Below are 19,200 nucleotides of genomic sequence, written 5' to 3' on the forward strand. Positions count from 1 at the left end.
CCTCCTCATCCTTCTTGACCTCTCGTCAGCATTTGACACGGTCAAACATGAGAACTTGCTGGAGCTGCTAAGTTCTAGAATGGGGCTATCGGGAACTGTTCTCAAGTGGTTTTCGTCCTTCCTTCACAACCGGTCTCAGAGGTTCAAGATCGACAATGTGCTATCTACACCTGTGCCTGCAGATCTAGGGGTTCCACAAGGATCCACCCTCTCCCCATCTCTGTTCAACCTCGTTATGGAACCGCTCGCCACCTTGCTTCATGCATCCAATGTTCAATTCCATATGTACGCCGATGACACACAACTCTACCTAAAGCTACAATCCCCGGAAGATATCAAACATCTGAATTCCACGCTTATCAACACCCAATCTTGGCTGGCCGATAATCACCTCAAACTAAATGCTCTGAAAACTGAGTTCCTACTCATCTCACCCCCGGCGAAAATCTCCACCACCCAAACCTGGCTCAACAACCTAACAGCACTCAATGTCCAACCTACCATCGTGGACTCGGCGAAATCCCTAGGCATCACACTCGACGCCAAGATCAACATGCAGCAGCACGTCAGCAAAGCCACAAAAGCAGCTAATTTCCAAATTAACACGCTGAGGAAAATTAAACCTTTCCTCCCGGCCAAAGACTTCCAAACTGCTGTACAAGCTTTAGTCATCCCTCGAATAGACTACGGAATTGCGACCCTCAGCGGTCTCCCGCTATCCACAACAGCACCCTTAAGAGCCTCCCTGAACGCTGCCGCGAGACTCATTACTGGCTCTAGAAAGCATTCGCACATATCCCCAGACTTAAAGTCTCTAAAATGGCTGCCTCTTGAAGCCAGAATACAGCTAAAAATTGCAATTATGACACACACGGCCGTGCACCACAAGGCACCCAGCTACCTCGCTCAAAAGCTGTCTATATCAGGAGGCTCGAGATCCAATAGGAGCACAAACAATCTACTCCTGAAACCTCGTAGATTCCGGAAAGTGAAAACTTACAAGCGCTCCTTCTCAGGAATGGCACCCAGGATCTGGAATGCGCTCCCTCCTGAAACCAGGCTGATCTCCTCCACTGCACTCTTCAAGAAAGAGGTGGAAACCATCCTTCTGGCCAAGATCTCCTGATCGTTATAGATGTTGGTTCAGAGACTCTGCATTGCTTTGTATCACTGCTCACCCTATCCCCTGGCACTATACTCTACTTGTTGGGGGCACTACTACGCTACTCTCTTACTACCGACCAAGATATGATACACGTTGGTTTACTGATCCACCTGAACACCTCTGTAGTGGGATCAATGACTTGTGCTGTCCTATCTTACTTCCTTACCTGATTGTATATGGATTGGTTTTATGTATGTTTTTATTATCCATGTTATTACCATGTTATTGACTATTATACTGTTCCCATTATCTCTGTTGACTCCTACTGCCCCTTCCCTGTCTTTGTGAAGCGCTCTGATATCTGTAAGGATCCTGTTCGCGCTATATAAAACTTTGAATAAATAAATACATAAATAAATTAACTATTATCTTTATTTAATTTATAAACTTTAATAATTATATAAAAATAAAATAAACACATATATAAAACATTTTGAATAAAATAAAATATTCTATATTTAATTAACACATTCAAGTATTAAAAAAAATAATACATACATTTATTAACAAAATAAAAACATTAGTAGTTAAAACATTGGGCAGCGAAGGGGTAAAAATTACTATTCCCACTCCAGTGAGTGCAACAGTAGGGAAAGCGCTGGATAGCGTAGGGGTAAAAATTACTATTCCCATTCCAGAGAGTGCAACAGTAGGGAAAGCGTTGGATAGCGGAGGGATAAAAATTACTATTCCCACTCCAGTGAGTGCAACAGTAGGGAAAGCGTTGGATAGCGTAGGGATAAAAATGACTATTCCCACTCCAGTGAGTGCAACAGTAGGGAAAGCGCTGGATAGCGTAGGGGTAAAAATTACTATTCCCACTCCAGAGAGTGCAACAGTAGGGAAAGCGCTGGATAGCGTAGGGGTAAAAATTACTATTCCCACTCCAGAGAGTGCAACAGTAGGGAAAGCGTTGGATAGCGGAGGGATAAAAATTACTATTCCCACTCCAGTGAGTGCAACAGTAGGGAAAGCGCTGGATAGCGTAGGGGTAAAAATTACTATTCCCACTCCAGAGAGTTCAACAGTAGGGAAAGCGTTGGATAGCGTAGGGGTAAAAATTACTATTCCCACTCCAGAGGGTGCAACAGTAGGGAAAGCGTTGGATAGCGTGGGGGTAAAAATTACTATTCCCACTCCAAAGGGTGCAACAGTAGGGAAAGCGTTGGATAGCGTAGGGGTAAAAATTACGGTTCCCACTCCAGTGAGTGCAACAGTAGGGAAAGCGGAGGGGTAAAAATTACTATTCCCACTCTAGAGAGTGCAACAGTAGGGAAAGCATTGGATAGCGTAGGGGTAAAAATTACGATTCCCACTCCAGTGAGTGCAATAATAGGGAAAGCGCTGGAACCCAAAACAATAAAAAACAAAACTATCAACATTTTTATTACATTTGATTTGCAATATAAACATAATTAATATATAAATTAAAATATATTATTAACAAAGATAATACAACAAATTTAATTACACATTATTTAACACTATAATATCCACAACACACACCTAAAATTAATTACACAATTACATTTAATATTTACTAATTAATTAATGAAAATGAATGTATTATTATTTATTAATTAATCAATAAACAATCAATTAATTACCAGCTTTCACACCATATACACATATAAACACCACAACACGCACCTAAAATTAATTACACAATTACAATTAATAATTACTAATAAATTAATGGTAATTAATTTGAAAAGTATTTAATAATTATCCATAAAAAATTAATTGATTACCACCGTTCACACCATTTACACATATAAACTCCACAACACACACCGAAAATTAATGAAACAATTAACATAATTAATTATTAATTGACTAATTGAAATTAATTAACAACTAATTATTAAACTATTATTAATATATTAACACATTAATTAATCAATTAATTTTATATAATTAAATGACTTCCCACCCTATTCCCCTATAAACCCCCAACCCGCTACGGAACTAATAACGCAAAATTAAACATAAAATACATTAATAACTAGTACAATTCCAAAACATATAATAAAATGACAAACAATTCTCATTAAAAACACTAAAATACATAACATTTGTAAACTATATTTTTGTAAACGATATTTATTACAACTATATTTTTGTAATCGATATTACTTACCTGTCAGTCGATATTCTTGTCAAACTATATTTTTGTTGTCGATATTTCTTCCAAACGATATTTCTCCGTCGATATTCCTGCTCTGCTCCCTTACTTGAGAGTTGAGGGGGCTGAAGTGGTGCCCATTGTGGAACAATGGGAGAGTTTTAGGGAAAGAACACTGGTGCTGGGGTCCTGGTTAGCAGGACCCAGTACACTTTCCATCAAAGTTGCAAGTGTGGGGTAACCATGTCAAAAGGGGCACTCTCCTACAACGTGTTTACTGCATCTGTGTGGAAACTGGAAATGTCTTTTTACTGCATCATTGCCGAAGCTTGCACTCGCCAATCTTTTGTATTATTTACCACCTGGTGTAATCTTCCCAGACTCCACTCCCTGGTACTACCACACACACACTCCCTAATCTTCTGTACTGAGTACTACCCAGTGTAATCCTCCCACACTCAGCACTCTGGTACTACCACACACACACTCCTTAATCTTCTGTACTGAGTACTACCCAGTGTAATCCTCCCACACTCAGCACTCTGGTACTACCACACACACACTCCCTAATCTTCTGTACTGAGTACTACCCAGTGTAATCCTCCCACACTCAGCTCTCTGGTACTACCACACACACACTCCCTAATCTTCTGTACTGAGTACTACCCAGTGTAATCCTCCCACACTCAGCACTCTGGTACTACCACACACACACTCCCTAATCTTCTGTACTGAGTACTACCCAGTGTAATCCTCCCACACTCAGCACTCTGGTACTACCACACTCACACTCTCTAATCTTCTGTACTGAGTACTACCCAGTGTAATCCTCCCACACTCAGCACTCTGGTACTACCACACACACACTCCCTAATCTTCTGTACTGAGTACTACCCAGTGTAATCCTCCCACACTCAGCTCTCTGGTACTACCACACTCACACTTTCTAATCTTTTGTGCTCTTTACTACCAGGCATAACTACCACATTCAGTGTTTTCAGTGCTGTGTATGCCTGGGTGTCGTTTAGTGCTAGTGTAACCCAAACACCTTGTGATCCACTGCACTGTTTATGTCCTGGTGTAACAAAAACTGGTAGCACCTCTATGAGCCCATAGGTGTGTCTCCCATGGCACCAGTGTCACTATTTGCTGTACTCATTAACAGCTCAGTTCGTGAGAAAAAACGAGTTTACAACATAAAGTTCTTTGTTTTCAAATGAATTGTATTTGTATATTCCATCCAATTTTCATGACGTGTAACAACTCATATTAGTTCCAATGCATTTCGGTGTTTATATTCACCTTCGTCAGGGAACGTCTGTTAATTGAACAAAAATATATACAATGTAACGGTTCATTTTATCAACATATTAATTCATATGCTTTACTCAACATTCATACCTGTTGTTTTAATTTTAAATCCTATTAACTCCTTTTAAATGCGCTTTAAATAATGCGGGAGAAGCTCAGGTGATTCGTGTTTATAAAGCGGCGCGCCCCTTTAAAACAAACGGTCATGAGATTGAATATGTACCGCTTCCTTTCATACAGTTGCTTAAAGTCGCGTTTATGCTAGTTGCTCGAGGGTGCTTGGCCTCTCTACAAGATTACGCAGCATTACGCTCGGTTTAACCTACTACGTGCGCCTGCTCACCTTACTTGCTGTTAACGCTTAGTCCCGTCACTCCGTGTGAGTTCCAAACGCGGTATGTGCTTTCAGTCTTTTAAGAAAAACTCCCTCTGACGCTGCGCGGTGTGTGCACATGCGCAGTGTGTAACTTGCACTTTTTTTTTAAAAACTGATAGGTTTAACATAACGAAACTTTAACAATCCTACTTGTTTAACATCATAGTCATCTATAACATCACGTGTAAAGAGAAATTAAACGCGACCTCACTTTCTCAACATTTGCTCGTATGTAGTTAACAGTTTACTCAGCTACAATGTCCAATTTGATCCAATATAGTGGTATTAGTAAAATGTTATTCATAAGTAACATAAAAATTCAGTACGATCATTTAACCCATGAGGTTTAAGGCTGTTCAAATGATAAATCCAATGGTTCTCGCGTTTAAGTAAGTTTTTCTTGTTTAGTGTACCTTCTTTCCTGGGAATAACCTCCAGAACACAAGCTCTCAGTTGATTCAAATTGTGGCGTTTTTCTGTGAAATGTACGGCGACTGTGGATTTAGTGGAGTGAGTCCTAATGTTACTTTTGTGTTCTGTTAATCTCACTTTTAACTTCCTTTCCGTATGTCCTACATAGACATATCCACAAGGACATTTCAACAAATATACCACATTGGTGGTATCACATGTGGCATTTACTTTCAAGGGTATTTTGTGTCCTTTCATGGGGTGACTGATATTTATCCCCTTCATGATGTTGTGACAATTTGCGCAATTTAGGCATGGAACAGTTCCTCTAAATGTCTGATGTGGGGTGGTTCGCTTAGGTTTCTTCAGTAGTTCCCCTATATTTTTTCCTCTTGAATGTGCAAATAAAGGTTCTTGGTCGAAGATCCCATTGAAATCCGGTTCCATTTTCACAATCTGCCAATTCTTGTGTATAATTTTTTTGAACCTGGTACTAACATTAGAAAACTTACTTACGCACGTTATTCTCTGTGTTTTGCAGATGGTTTTATAGGTGAGCAGCTCCTGTCTCGTTTTACTCTGTGCTCTTGCCTGAGACTTCTTTATCATTTCGTCCGGGTAACCTCTTGCGGTAAACCTACTCGCCATCGTTTTTAGTTGTTCTTGGCATACGTGATCCTCAGAAACCACTCTCTTAACCCTGAGAAATTGCGTGTATGGAAGATGTGCCTTCAATGATGGAGGGTGATGACTGGTGTATTGTAACAAGTTGTTCTTATCAGTTAGTTTACGATATAGGTTCGTGGAAAGAATTCCATGATTTAAGGTGATTTCCACATCCAGGTATTGAATGATATTATCATTGATGTTCCACGTGAATTTGATTCTCTCATTTTTCTCATCCAAATTTTGCAACTGTTGTTCTAATGACTCCTTAGACCCTTTCCATATGATAAACATATCATCAATGAATCTCATGTATGTTAGTAGGTGGGAGGCCCACTCCTGGTTATTGTAAATGTGTTCCTCTTCGAAGGCTCCCATGAATAAATTTGCATACGCAGGTGCTGCGCAATTTCCCATGGCTGTTCCATTGAGTTGCATGTACCAACGTTTGTCATGGGTAAAGTAGCTGTTCATGAGCGTGAATTCCATCAATTGCATCAAGAAGACTTGTAAATCTTGAGGATAAGTGCTGTGTAATAATGCTTTCTCAATGGCTTCTAAGCCTTCTCTGTGTGGTATCGCTGTATACAACGTCTTTACATCTATGGTAGCCATGATGCAGTCCGTTTCCATTTTCACAGTTTGTAACTTAACCAAAAAGTCTGTTGTGTCCTTGATGTACGACAAGTTTTTAATCACCAGTGGTTGCAAATATTTGTCGATGAATTTTCCGACCGGTTCATGGATGCTCATCTTGGTGGATACTATTGGCCTGCATGGAGGTTTTTTAGGATCTTTATGTACTTTAGGTACTAGGTACATAGTTGGGCTCTTTGGGTTCTCTTGTGTCAGGTATCTTTTGGTTTTTTCGTTTATGGTACCGTTGTCCGTTGCTTGTTTCAATATTATTTGCAATGTTTTACAAATTTCCATAGTGGGGTCTTGGTCAATCTCCATGTATGTGTTTAAATCACTTAGATGGGTCTTCATAGCTTCATCATAAAACTCCTTGTTCATAATTACTAATGCCCCTCCCTTGTCGGCTTTCTGGCAAATGATTTGTGGGTTATTCGCTATACTTTCAATTGCTCCAAATTCTTTTTTTGTCATATTCGGATTTTTGACCCTTTTTTTGGTGTTTATTTGGCTTATCTCTTGTTTGCATAGTTTTTCAAATAGGTCTATGGTTTTATGTGATATTGGAGGCATGTAACTGCTGGTAGTTTTTAGTCCTTTCAATTCATCTTCTTTAGGAAGTGGTTGGTCAGTGATGACGTTCTCAAAAAAGTGTCTTAGTCTCATTTTGCGTGTCAACTTAAACAAACTCACTTCTAATTCAAGTTGGTTGGTATGAGTGCTTGGTACAAATGATGATCCGCGTTGTAACGTGTTAATCTGAAATTCATTTAAGTTCTGATCTGAAATATTCAAGACTAAGTTCTCTGTTGTTATCAATGGTGTTTTTTTCTGTCTTTCCTGGTCGTCGCTGTTCTCGTTTGTGGTTGGTTTGTTTCTTTTGTTTTTGTTGCGTCCCCTCCTGGGTCTTCTATTGGTGTTTGGCCTGCGTCTAAAAAAGGCTCTGAGGTGGATGGCTTATCCGAAGGTTCTGTTCTAGTGGGTTGTCTTCTTTTGTCGGTTCGTTCACTGTCCGTGGATGATGTGTCTGTTTGGGATGTGTATTGTTTGGTTTGACGTCTTCTGGCGTATACTTCCGCCCATGTGTAAACCTCTTGTAATTTGTAATCAAGGGTATCCCTACGGTATTTCCTAAGTTTGCGTTCGTTGACTTCCTGTGTGTGCTGGGCTAATTGAGACTTGATATCATCTAGGATTTTCTGTAACTCTTCACCGGTTACTCCTTTTTTCAATTCCTCAGTTACCGTTTCTATTTCTGTTTTCAATTCTTCCAATATCTTAGCCAGTTCCTCTATTATGAGTAATATTAAATCCAGACTACATTTGTTCAATATAGCGAACCACCGTTCTGTGAATGGTTTTGAATTTTTACAAAGCGACGGTTTCAGGGCTATTCTGAGGCCTCTAGGGATTCGTTGTGCCTTATGGTACTTAATCATAGTATTTGCGTGAAGTCGCTGGTTAATTTCTCTGCGTGTAAGATACAACAGTTGTCTAATTTGTTGTTCCTTATTTCTCGTTATTTTTGGTTCTGATGTTTCTGTTTGTATCAAAGAGTATATTTTTTCGCTTGCCTCCGCCGGAAAGGCGAAGGTATCTGCCCTTTGGTCAGTAGAATGTGTAATTTCATCATATTGCATTGTCTTGAATCTGGTGTGGCGTGCTACTTCCCTTGTTGGAGGGAATTGCTTCAAGCTTCGTGGAAAAGGGTGGTGCACCGCCTGTTGTTTCTAAATCTTTTACTGTGCTGACATGGGAATCACTCCCCTCCTGGAGTGTAAAGTAGATAACTAAAACTGGTAGCACCTCTATGAGCCCATAGGTGTGTCTCCCATGGCACCAGTGTCACTATTTGCTGTACTCATTAACAGCTCAGTTCGTGAGAAAAAACGAGTTTACAACATAAAGTTCTTTGTTTTCAAATGAATTGTATTTGTATATTCCATCCAATTTTCATGACGTGTAACAACTCATATTAGTTCCAATGCATTTCGGTGTTTATATCCACCTTCGTCAGGGAACGTCTGTTAATTGAACAAAAATATATACAATGTAACGGTTCATTTTATCAACATATTAATTCATATGCTTTACTCAACATTCATACCTGTTGTTTTAATTTTAAATCCTATTAACTCCTTTTAAATGCGCTTTAAATAATGCGGGAGAAGCTCAGGTGATTCGTGTTTATAAAGCGGCGCGCCCCTTTAAAACAAACGGTCATGAGATTGAATATGTACCGCTTCCTTTCATTAACAGCAAGTAAGGTGAGCAGGCGCACGTAGTAGGTTAAACCGAGCGTAATGCTGCGTAATCTTGTAGAGAGGCCAAGCACCCTCGAGCAACTAGCATAAACGCGACTTTAAGCAACTGTATGAAAGGAAGCGGTACATATTCAATCTCATGACCGTTTGTTTTAAAGGGGCGCGCCGCTTTATAAACACGAATCACCTGAGCTTCTCCCGCATTATTTAAAGCGCATTTAAAAGGAGTTAATAGGATTTAAAATTAAAACAACAGGTATGAATGTTGAGTAAAGCATATGAATTAATATGTTGATAAAATGAACCGTTACATTGTATATATTTTTGTTCAATTAACAGACGTTCCCTGACGAAGGTGGATATAAACACCGAAATGCATTGGAACTAATATGAGTTGTTACACGTCATGAAAATTGGATGGAATATACAAATACAATTCATTTGAAAACAAAGAACTTTATGTTGTAAACTCGTTTTTTCTCACGAACTGAGCTGTTAATGAGTACAGCAAATAGTGACACTGGTGCCATGGGAGACACACCTATGGGCTCATAGAGGTGCTACCAGTTTTAGTTATCTACTTTACACTCCAGGAGGGGAGTGATTCCCATGTCAGCACAGTAAAAGATTTAGAAACAACAGGCGGTGCACCACCCTTTTCCACGAAGTATGTCCTGGTGTAGCCACCCCCACACTCACATGTTTCTGGTTCCGTTTACACCCAGGTGTAACGCCCACATACCTACCAGTGTCATGTTCTGTTTACACTGGGGGTGACCATCTCACACAGCTGTTGACATTGTGTACTGTGTACACCAAGATATACTCCCACTACAACATACCTACACATGTCTTGTACTCTTTGCACCCAGCTGAACCGCCTTCCACCCCTCCTGATCTACTGTGTTTTTACACCCAAGTGTAACCCCCACATACCTACGGATCTTATGTGCTCTTTACACCCCGGTGTAACCCCACCACATTCCTATTGATCTCCTGTTGTTTACACTCAAGGGTAACCCCTGCATACCTGAATTTATGTGCTGTTTACACCAAGATGTATCCTCACCACATACCCACTGATCTCATGTCCTGTTTGCACCCAGGTGTATCCCCGCCACATACCCACTGATCTCATGTCCTGTTTGCACCCAGGTGTATCCCCGCCACACACCCACTGATCTCATGTCCTGTTTGCACCCAGGTGTATCCCCGCCACATACCCACTGATCTCATGTCCTGTTTGCACCCAGGTGTATCCCCGCCTCACACCCACTGATCTCATGTCCTGTTTGCACCCAGGTGTATCCCCGCCACACACCCACTGATCTCATGTCCTGTTTGCACCCAGGTGTATCCCCGCCACATACCCACTGATCTCATGTCCTGTTTGCACCCAGGTGTATCCCCGCCTCACACCCACTGATCTCATGTCCTGTTTGCACCCAGGTGTATCCCCACCACATACCCACTGATCTCATGTCCTGTTTGCACCCAGGTGTATCCCCGCCACATACCCACTGATCTCATGTCCTGTTTGCACCCAGGTGTATCCCCGCCACATACCCACTGATCTCATGTCCTGTTTGCACCCAGGTGTATCCCCGCCATATACCCACTGATCTCATGTCCTGTTTGCACCCAGGTGTATCCCCGCCACATACCCACTGATCTCAGGTCCTGTTTGCACCCAGGTGTATCCCCGCCACATACCCACTGATCTCAGGTCCTGTTTGCACCCAGGTGTATCCCCGCCACATACCCACTGATCTCATGTCCTGTTTGCACCCAGGTGTATCCCCGCCACATACCCACTGATCTCAGGTCCTGTTTGCACCCAGGTGTATCCCTGCAACATATCCACTGATTTCTTGTGCCTTTTCTGTCCCCTCAGGTATGCACGCCTCCTGCTCTACCTGCAAGAGGAGATGACGTCACGACGGAAGAAGACAGGGCCAAGAATGCTCCCCACTATCCTCCTCTGGGGGGTAACCCTGGTCTGTGTGGGGGGCCGCAGCGTGGAGCCGGACGCCCACTTCGATCCATGTAAGTCTGGAGGGTGGAGGTGGGGATTGCAGGGGGGACAATATGGCGTCGTTATTAGTTACTGGTAATGCTGCTGTCTACATTCTGTGTAACCCGAGAGTTAGCTCTGCTGTAGGTGGCAAGAGCCTGTGCATGAGTAGCCTGTGGGATCGATTACTGAAGTATGAGCTTGTAAGGCTTGTGTAACCTGAGGGATCTCTCCGCTGTCTCATGGCCAAGTCTGTACAAACTGTTAGGCCGGGGCAGTAAATTCCACTCTGCTCGTGAAATTTGTAGAATTTTGGCAATTCCGCGTTCCGCAGAGAACACAGAATTGCTTAAAATTCCGCGATCCGTGGCATAGCAGAATTTTTTCCTTGTTTGTGCTTTCAAAATGCATGTTCGTAGAAGCAACTTACTGGGATCCGTGCGTTCGCCAACGAGTTTTCCTATCCGTTTCTGTGTGCCACGAGATTTTGGTTGCTGGCCGCGAGAGTGTGTGATTGCAAACACTTCATTCAGACGCACCTTTGGACATCGAACAGGAAACACGCATCGCGAGCGGGCAGGACAAGTGAAACAAGATGACCATGCCAATTGGCGGCCGCATAGGCAAGTTCACAAGATATTTCCCCCCGAGCACTCAAACAGCGTCCCGTAACAGGAAAAACACATCGCAAACATGCTGAACAAGCAATTCCGTGTGCTCGCAGAATTCTGCGTAGCTCGCAGAGATTTTTTATTGTTTCGCGGAACTTTGCGTAACGCGACTACACAGATTCCACCCACCCCTACAAACTGTGCTACCTGGAGAGAACGCTGCTGTCAAGAACATTGTTTAACCTGTCACGTAGCTCTGCTATCTGCAACTGAAGCCTCAGAGATAAAAGCTGTGGGCTAGCCCAGGTCATCTCGCCATGGCCTTATAGTATCTGTGTAAGTAGAGGGATAGCTCTGCTGTCTGTGTCCAGAGTGTATGATATCTGTGGAAGCAGAGGGGTAGCTCAGGTGTTCTCGCCAGGGTCTTATAGTATCTGTGAAAGCGAGGGACAGCTCTTCTGCCTCTGTCCAGAGTGTACGGAAGGCGCCCCTAAAACGGGTGACCCGCACCTATGGCGGTTGCGCTGGCCCAGCCTGTGATGTTGGGGGCGGTGGCGCATGCCGCCACCACCACCAGACAGTACTAAAGCTAGTGATTGGGCAACAGGCACGTGGCAACCTGGAGAGGTTTAAGTGCTTCCGGCTCGCGTCCAATCCAGTTTGCGCCAGGCCCCACCCATAAGAGGGGCCGTGGAGCAGTCTCTTTTCTGCTCCCCGCTCTGCCGACAGGACGCTGCCGGTCCCCCATGTGGGGTATCAGAGCAACATTTATTTTGTCCCCCCCACCGTCCCCTTAGACAGCAGATCGTTGTGTAGTTTATTTTCATGTTTTTCATACATTTTTCTCTTTCAGCTTCAGGTGATTGGAGTGGTGCACTTTGTTAGCTATGTTTTCTGGTTGTTTTGCATGAACTCTTCGTTTGCAGCTGCTTGGCGTATTTATTGTTGTATCCTAGGTCGGCGGTGAGCTCATGATTGGTGGGCCCTTTGGGTCCTTTTACTTGGGATAGGTGGGACCAGGGGCGGCTCCTGCGTTATGGCAGAGGAGCATCGCCCCACTAGGTGGCAGCAAAGGTAAACACTTAAAATGATAATAAACCAATTTTATTATCCTTTTTTTTTACTTCTTACCTGCGGCTGCCAACGGTACCATCATACGGTGGGGACATGCATCCTACAAGAGAAGTGGTGAGGGGCATTACTAAGTGCACATGACTGTGTGGCCGGCCGTCTGAGGCTTTCTCCACCTCGCTGTGTTGTACAGCCGGGTGGAGAAAAGCCACAGGCTCCGAAGCACAATCTGAGCGCCGAACCACAGCGCTCAGACCAATCCCAGCACTGCTCTCATGCTGGGAATAGCATTACCAGCATGAGAGCGGTGTCAGGAATTGCCATCTGAGAGCCGGCGCAGTGTGTTCAGCCCGGGATCGGATCGGGAGAGGAGCAACGCGTCCGGTAAGTTCTCGAATTTAGTTTTTCTTATTTTCTGTACCCGCCCCACTGCTTTGGATCTTGTGCAGCCACCACTGGGTGGGGCAGAGGTCTCACGGACACTCCAGGGGTGGCTTGCAGCAAGTCACCTAGATACGGCGAGGTGCCAGGGTGGGAGTACTCACTGCCAACAGCTCCAAGGCCAATCCCTGTGTGGGCGCCAAGCTAGCAGCACAGGCTCTTGGGAGGATAATGAGGGTGTAGGGGGAGCCTGAGAGAGGTAACCAGGCAGGCAGACAGGCGCCCTGCACAAGCTTACTCCGGGGAGGAATAGAAGAGGAGCGGGCCCCTCACAGGTGGACCAGTCATGATCTCATTCGTAGACTCAATGCTGGATACGCAGATCCTGGCTGCTCACTCAGTGACCCTTGGTTCGCTGCAGTGTTACTCAGTGTGTGTGCTGTGGCCCTTGGTGCTTCCTCATTGACCCTTGGTTCGCTGCAGTGTTACTCAGTGTGTGTGCTGTGGCCCTTGGTGCTTCCTCATTGACCCTTGGTACGGTGCAGTGTTTCTCAGTGTTCGTGCTGTGGCCCTTGGTGCTCGCTCATTGACCCTTGGTTCGGTGCAGTGTTTCTCAGTGTTCGTGCTGTGGCCCTTGGAGCTCGCTCATTGAACCTTAGTTCGGTGCAGTGTTCCTCAGTGTTTGTGCTGTGGCCCTTGGTGCTCGCGCAGTGACCCTTGGTTCGATGCAGTGTTCCTCAGTGTTTGTGCTGTGGCCCTTGGTGCGCACTCGGTGACCCTTGGTTTGGTGTATTGTTGCTCAGTGTTTGTGCTGTGGCCCTTGGTACTCGTTCAGTGTTTCTTTGTTTGGTACAGTGTTCCTCAGTGTTTGTGCTGCGGCCCTTGGTGCTCGTTCAGCGATCCTTGGTTCGGTGCAGTGTTCCTCAGTGTCTGTGCTGCGGTCCTTGATGTTCGCACAGTGACTCTTGGTTTGGTGCAGTGTTCCTCAGTGTTCGTGCTGTGGCCCTTGGTGCTCGCTCATTGACCCTTGGTTTGGTGAAGTTTTCCTCAGTGTTTTTGCTGTGGCCCTTGGTGCTCGGTCAGAGACCCTTGGTTTTTCTGCAGTGTCCCTCTGTGTTTGTGCTGTGGCCCTTGGTGCTCGCTCAGTGACCCATGGTTTTTCTGCAGTGTTCCTCAGTGGTTGTGCTGTGGCCCTTGGTGCTCACTCAGTGACCCTTGGCTTTTCTTTAGTGTTCCTCAGTGTTTGTGCTGTGGCCCTTGGTGCTCTTTCAGTCACTCTTGGTTTGGTGCAGTGTCTCTCAGTGTTTGTGCTGCGGCCCTTTGTCTCGCTCAGTGACCCTTGGTTTGGTGCAGTGTTTTCAGTGTTTGTGCTGCGGCCCTTGGTGTTCGCTCATTGACCCTTGGTTTGGTGCAGTGTTCCTCAGTGTTTGTGCTGTGGCCCTTGGTACTCATTCATTGACCCTTGGGTTTTCTGCAGTGTCCCTCGGTGTTTGTGCTGTGGCCCTTGGTGCTCGTTCAGCGACCCTTGGTTCGATGCAGTGTTCCTCAGTGTTCGTGCTGCGGCCCTTGGTGCTCTTTCAGTGACCCTTGGTTCGGTGCAGTGTTCCTCAATGTTTGTGCTGTGGCCCTTGGTGCTCGCTCATTGACCCTTGGTTTGGCGCAGTGTTCCTCGGTGTTCGTGCTGTGGCCCTTGGTGCTCGCTCAGTGGCCCTTGGTTCGGTGCAGTGTCCCTCAGTGTTCGTGCTGTGGCCCCTGGTGCTCGCTCAGTGACCCTTGGTTCGGTGCAGTGTTCCTCAGTGTCTGTGCTGCGGTCCTTGGTGCTCGCTCAGTGACCCTTGGTTTGGTGCAGTGTTCCTCAGTGTTTGTGCTGCGGCCCTTGGTGCTCGCACATTGACTCTTGGTTCGGTGCAGTGTTCCTCAGTGTCTGTGCTGCGTTCCATGGTGCTCGCTCAGTGACCCTTGGTTTGGTGCAGTGTTCCTCAGTGTCTGTGCTGCATTCCTTGGTGCTCGCTCAGTGACCCTTGGTTTGGTGCAGTGCTCCTCAGTGTTTGTGCTGTGGCCCTTGGTGCTCGCTCAGTGACCCTTGGTTTGGTGCAGTGCTCCTCAGTGTTTGTGCTGTGGCCCTTGGTGCTTGCGGAGTGACCCTTGGTTCCTTGCAGTGTTCCTCAGTGTTTGTGCTGCGGTCCTTGGTGCTCGCTCAGTGACCCTTGATTTGGTGCAGTGTTCCTCAGTGTCTGCGCTGTGGTCCTTGGTGCTCGCTCACTGACCCTTGGTTCGGTGCAGTGTTCCTCAGTGTCTGTGCTGCGGGCCTTTGTGCTCATTCAGTGACCCTTGGTTCGGTGCAGTATTCCTCATTGGTTGTGCGGCGGCCCTTAGTGCTCATTCAGTGACCCTTGATTTGGTGCAGTGTTCCTCAGCCTTTGTGCTGTGGCCCTTGGTGCTTGCGGAGTGACCCTTGGTTCGGTGCAGTGTTCCTCAGTGTTTGTGCTGTGGCCCTTGGTGCTCGCTCATTGACCCTTGTTTTGGTGGACTGTCCCTCCATGTTTGTGTTGTGGCCTTTGGTGCTCGTTCGGTGACCCTAGGTTCGGTACAGTGTCCCTCATTGTTTGTGCTGTGGCCCTTGGTGCTCTTTCAGTGACCCATGGTTGGGTACTGTGTCCGTCATTGTTCGTGCTGTGGCCCTTGGTGCTCTTTTAGTGACCCTTGGTTCGGTGCAGTGTTCCTCAGTGTTTGTGCTGTGGCCCTTGGTGCTCTTTCAGTGACTCTTGGTTCGGTGCATTGTCCCTCAGTGTTTGTGCTCTGGCCCTTGGTGCTCGCTCATTGAACCTTGGTTCGGTGCAGTGTTCCTCAGTGTTTGTGCTGTGGCCCTTGGTGCTTCATCATTGACCCTTGGTTCGGTGCAGTGTTCCTCGATGTTTGTGCTGTGGCCCTTGGTGCTCACGCAGTGACCCTTGGTTCGGTGCAGTGTACCTCAGTGTTTGTGCTGTGACCCTTGGTGCTCGTTCAGTGACCCTTGGTTCGGTGCAGTATTCCTCAGTGTTCGTGCTGTGGCCCTGGGTGCTCGATCATTGACCCTTGGTTCTGTGCAGTGTTCCTCAGTGTTTGTGCTGTGGCCCTTGGTGCGCGCTCATTGACCCTTGGTTCGGTGCAGTGTTCCTCAGTGTCTGTGCTGTGGCCCTTGGTGCTCTTTCAGTGACTCTTGGTTCGCTGCAGTGTCCCTCAGTGTTCGTGCTGTGGCCCTTGGTGCTCGCTCATTGACCCTTTGTTCAGTGCAGTGTTCCTCAGTGTTTGTGCTGTGGCCCTTGGTGCGCGCTCATTGACCCTTGGTTCGGTGCAGTGTTCCTCAGTGTCTGTGCTGTGGCCCTTGGTGCTCTTTCAGTGACTCTTGGTTCGCTGCAGTGTCCCTCAGTGTTCGTGCTGTGGCCCTTGGTGCTCGCTCATTGACCCTTTGTTCAGTGCAGTGTTCCTCAGTGTTTGTGCTGTGGCCCTTGGTGCTTCCTCATTAACCCTTGGTTCAGTGCAGTGTTACTCAGTGTTTGTGCTGTGGCCCTTGGTGCGCGCTCATTGACCCTTGGTTCGGTGCAGTGTTCCTCAGTGTTGGTGCTGTGGCCCTTGGTGCTCGCTCATTGACCCTTGGTTCGGTGCAGTGTTCCTCAGTGTCTGTGCTGTGGCCCTTGGTGCTCTTTCAGTGACTCTTGTTTCGCTGCAGTGTCCCTCAGTGTTCGTGCTGTGGCCCTTGGTGCTTGCTCATTGACCCTTGGTTCAGTGCAGTGTACCTCAGTGTTTGTGCTGTGGCCCTTGGTGCTTCCTCATTGACCCTTGGTTCGGTGGAGTGTTACTCAGTGTTTGTGCTGTGGCCCTTGGTGCTTCCTCATTGACCCTTGGTTCGGTGCAGCGTTACTCAGTGTTTGTGCTGTGGCCCTTGGTGCTCGCTCATTGACCCTTGGTTTGGCGCAGTGTACCTCAGTGTTTGTGCTGTGGCCCTTGGTGCTCGCTCATTGACCCTTGGTTCAGTGCAGTGTTCCTCAGTGTCTGTGCTGCGGTCCTTGGTGCTTCCTCATTGACCCTTGGTTCGGTGTAGTGTTCCTTAGTGTTTGTGCTGTGGTCCTTGGTGCTTCCTCATTGACCCTTGGTTAGGTGCAGTGTTCCTCACTGTTCGTCCTGTGGCCCTTGGTGCTTGCTCAGTGACCCTTGGTTCGGTGCAGTGTTCCTCAGTGTCTGTGCTGCGGCCCTCGGTGCTCGCTCAGTGACCTTTGTTTTGTTGCACTGTCCCTCCGTGTTTGTGCTGTGGCCTTTGGTGCTCGTTCGGTGACTCTTGGTTCGGTACAGTGTCCCTCATTGTTCGTGCTGTGGCCCTTGGTTCTCTTTCAGTGACCCTTGTTTCAATGCAGTGTTCCTCAGTGTTTGTGCTGTGGCCCTTGGTGCTCGCTCAGTGACCCTTGGTTCGGTGCAGTGTTCCCCAGTGTTTGTGCTGTGGCCCTTGGTGCTCGCTCATTGACCCTTGTTTCGGTGCAGTGTTCCTCAGTGTTTGTGCTGCGGTCCTTGGTGCTTCCTCACTGACCCTTGGTTCAGTGCAGTGTTCCTCAGTGTTCGTCCCGTGGCCCTTGGTGCTCGTTCATTGACCCTTTGTTCGGTGCAGTATTCCTCAGCGTTTGTGCTGTGGCACTTGGTGCTTCCTTATTGACCCTTGGTTCGGTGCAGTATTCCTCAGCGTTTGTGCTGTGGCACTTGGTGCTTCCTCATTGACCCTTGGTTCGGTGCAGTGTTCCCCAGTGTTCGTGCTGCGGCCCTCGGTGCTCGCTCAGTGACCCTTGGTTTTTCTGCAGTGTTCCTCAGTGTTTGTGCTGTAGCCCTTGGTGCTCGTTCGGTGACCCTTGGTCCGGTATATTGTTCCTCAGTGTTTGTGCTGTAGCCCTTGGTGCTCATTCAGTGACTCTTGGTTTGATGCTGTGTTCCTCTGTGTTTGTGCTGTGGCCCTTGGTGCTCGTTCAGTGTTCCTTTGTTTGGTAGAGTGTTCCTCAGTGTTTGTCTGTAGCCCTTGGTGCTCTTTCAGTGACCCTTGGTTCGGTGCAGTGTTCCTCAGTGTTTGTGCTGTGGCCCTTGGTGCTCTTTCAGTGACTTTTGGTTCGGTGCAGTGTCCTTCAGTGTTCGTGCTGTGGCCCTTGGTGCTTCCTCATTGACCCTTGGTTCGGTGCAGTTTTACTCAGTGTTTGTGCTGTGGCCCTTGGTGCACTCTCATTGACCCTTGGTTCGGTGCACTGTTACACAGTGTTTGTGCTGTGGCCCTTGGTGCTCGCTCATTGACCCTTGGTTTGGTGCAGTGTTCCTCAGTGTTTGTGCTGGGGCCCTTGGTGCTTCCTCATTGACCCATGGTTCGGTGCAGTGTTCCTCAGCGTTTGTACTGTGGCCCTTGGTGCTCACTCATTGACCCTTGGTTCGGTGCAGTGTTACTCAGTGTTTGTGCTGTGGCCCTTGGTGCTCGCTCATTGACCCTTGGTTCGGTGCAGTGTTCCTCAGTGTTCATCCTGTGGCCCTTGGAGCTCGCTCAATGACCCTTTGTTGGACCCGGCCTCATGGCGTGGTCCTACCCCTCCCGCATGGCGGGCCCCGAACGACATCGGGCCTCCACCGAGCCTCGGGCAGCCCCTTCTGCCCGACCCTGCACGCCCCAACACTGCCGGTCCGGTTTACCATCTCGGGCTACCCCTGCCGGCCTGGCCCCATCTTGGGCCCATCACGTCCTGAGCACGAGGCCTCGCCCGACTCCATCTTGGGCCCACCACGTCACGAACACGTGGCCTCGGCCCCGGCCCAGGCCCCAGCGAAGCCCCGACATCGAGGCACCAAGATCCACCCAGGTGGTCGAGTGGCTACTCGACAGATCCCGGAGGAAGGGGAGTTTCGATGGCCCTCCAGCCGTCCCCGGACGCCTGGTATCGATCGCCCTCCGGCCTCCCTGGGTGCTGGCTCCACCCCCCTGCTGGGTGTCTGGACACCATCATCCCGGCCCCTCTGGCCCCCAGGCGCGAGGGTCCGGACATCAAAGGACCCCAGTCCTATATCTGGGCCAGCCCCGGAGTAGGACGCCAGTTGTATCCTGGACTGGAAAGCCCTGCTGACGCTGTCACGGCCGACACCAGAAGAACTCATTTTCCTGTAACCTGAAGAT

General features: G+C 47.2%; 1 protein-coding gene across 1 annotated transcript in view; it reads left to right on the top strand.

Moving 5' to 3' along the window:
- The window catches only part of DDR1 (discoidin domain receptor tyrosine kinase 1), a 296,382-nt gene that overhangs the window by 142,735 nt on the left and 134,447 nt on the right, over window positions 1-19,200 (top strand). The window contains exon 2 of the mRNA XM_078641698.1: window positions 10,849-11,000. Coding sequence (XP_078497824.1) covers window positions 10,883-11,000 — 118 coding nt within the window. The 5' untranslated portion in view covers window positions 10,849-10,882. The remainder of the gene's footprint in view (window positions 1-10,848; window positions 11,001-19,200) is intronic.

This window comes from Lissotriton helveticus, chromosome 5_1 (assembly GCF_964261635.1).
Source record: "Lissotriton helveticus chromosome 5_1, aLisHel1.1, whole genome shotgun sequence".
Classification (NCBI taxonomy): Eukaryota; Metazoa; Chordata; class Amphibia; order Caudata; family Salamandridae; genus Lissotriton; species Lissotriton helveticus.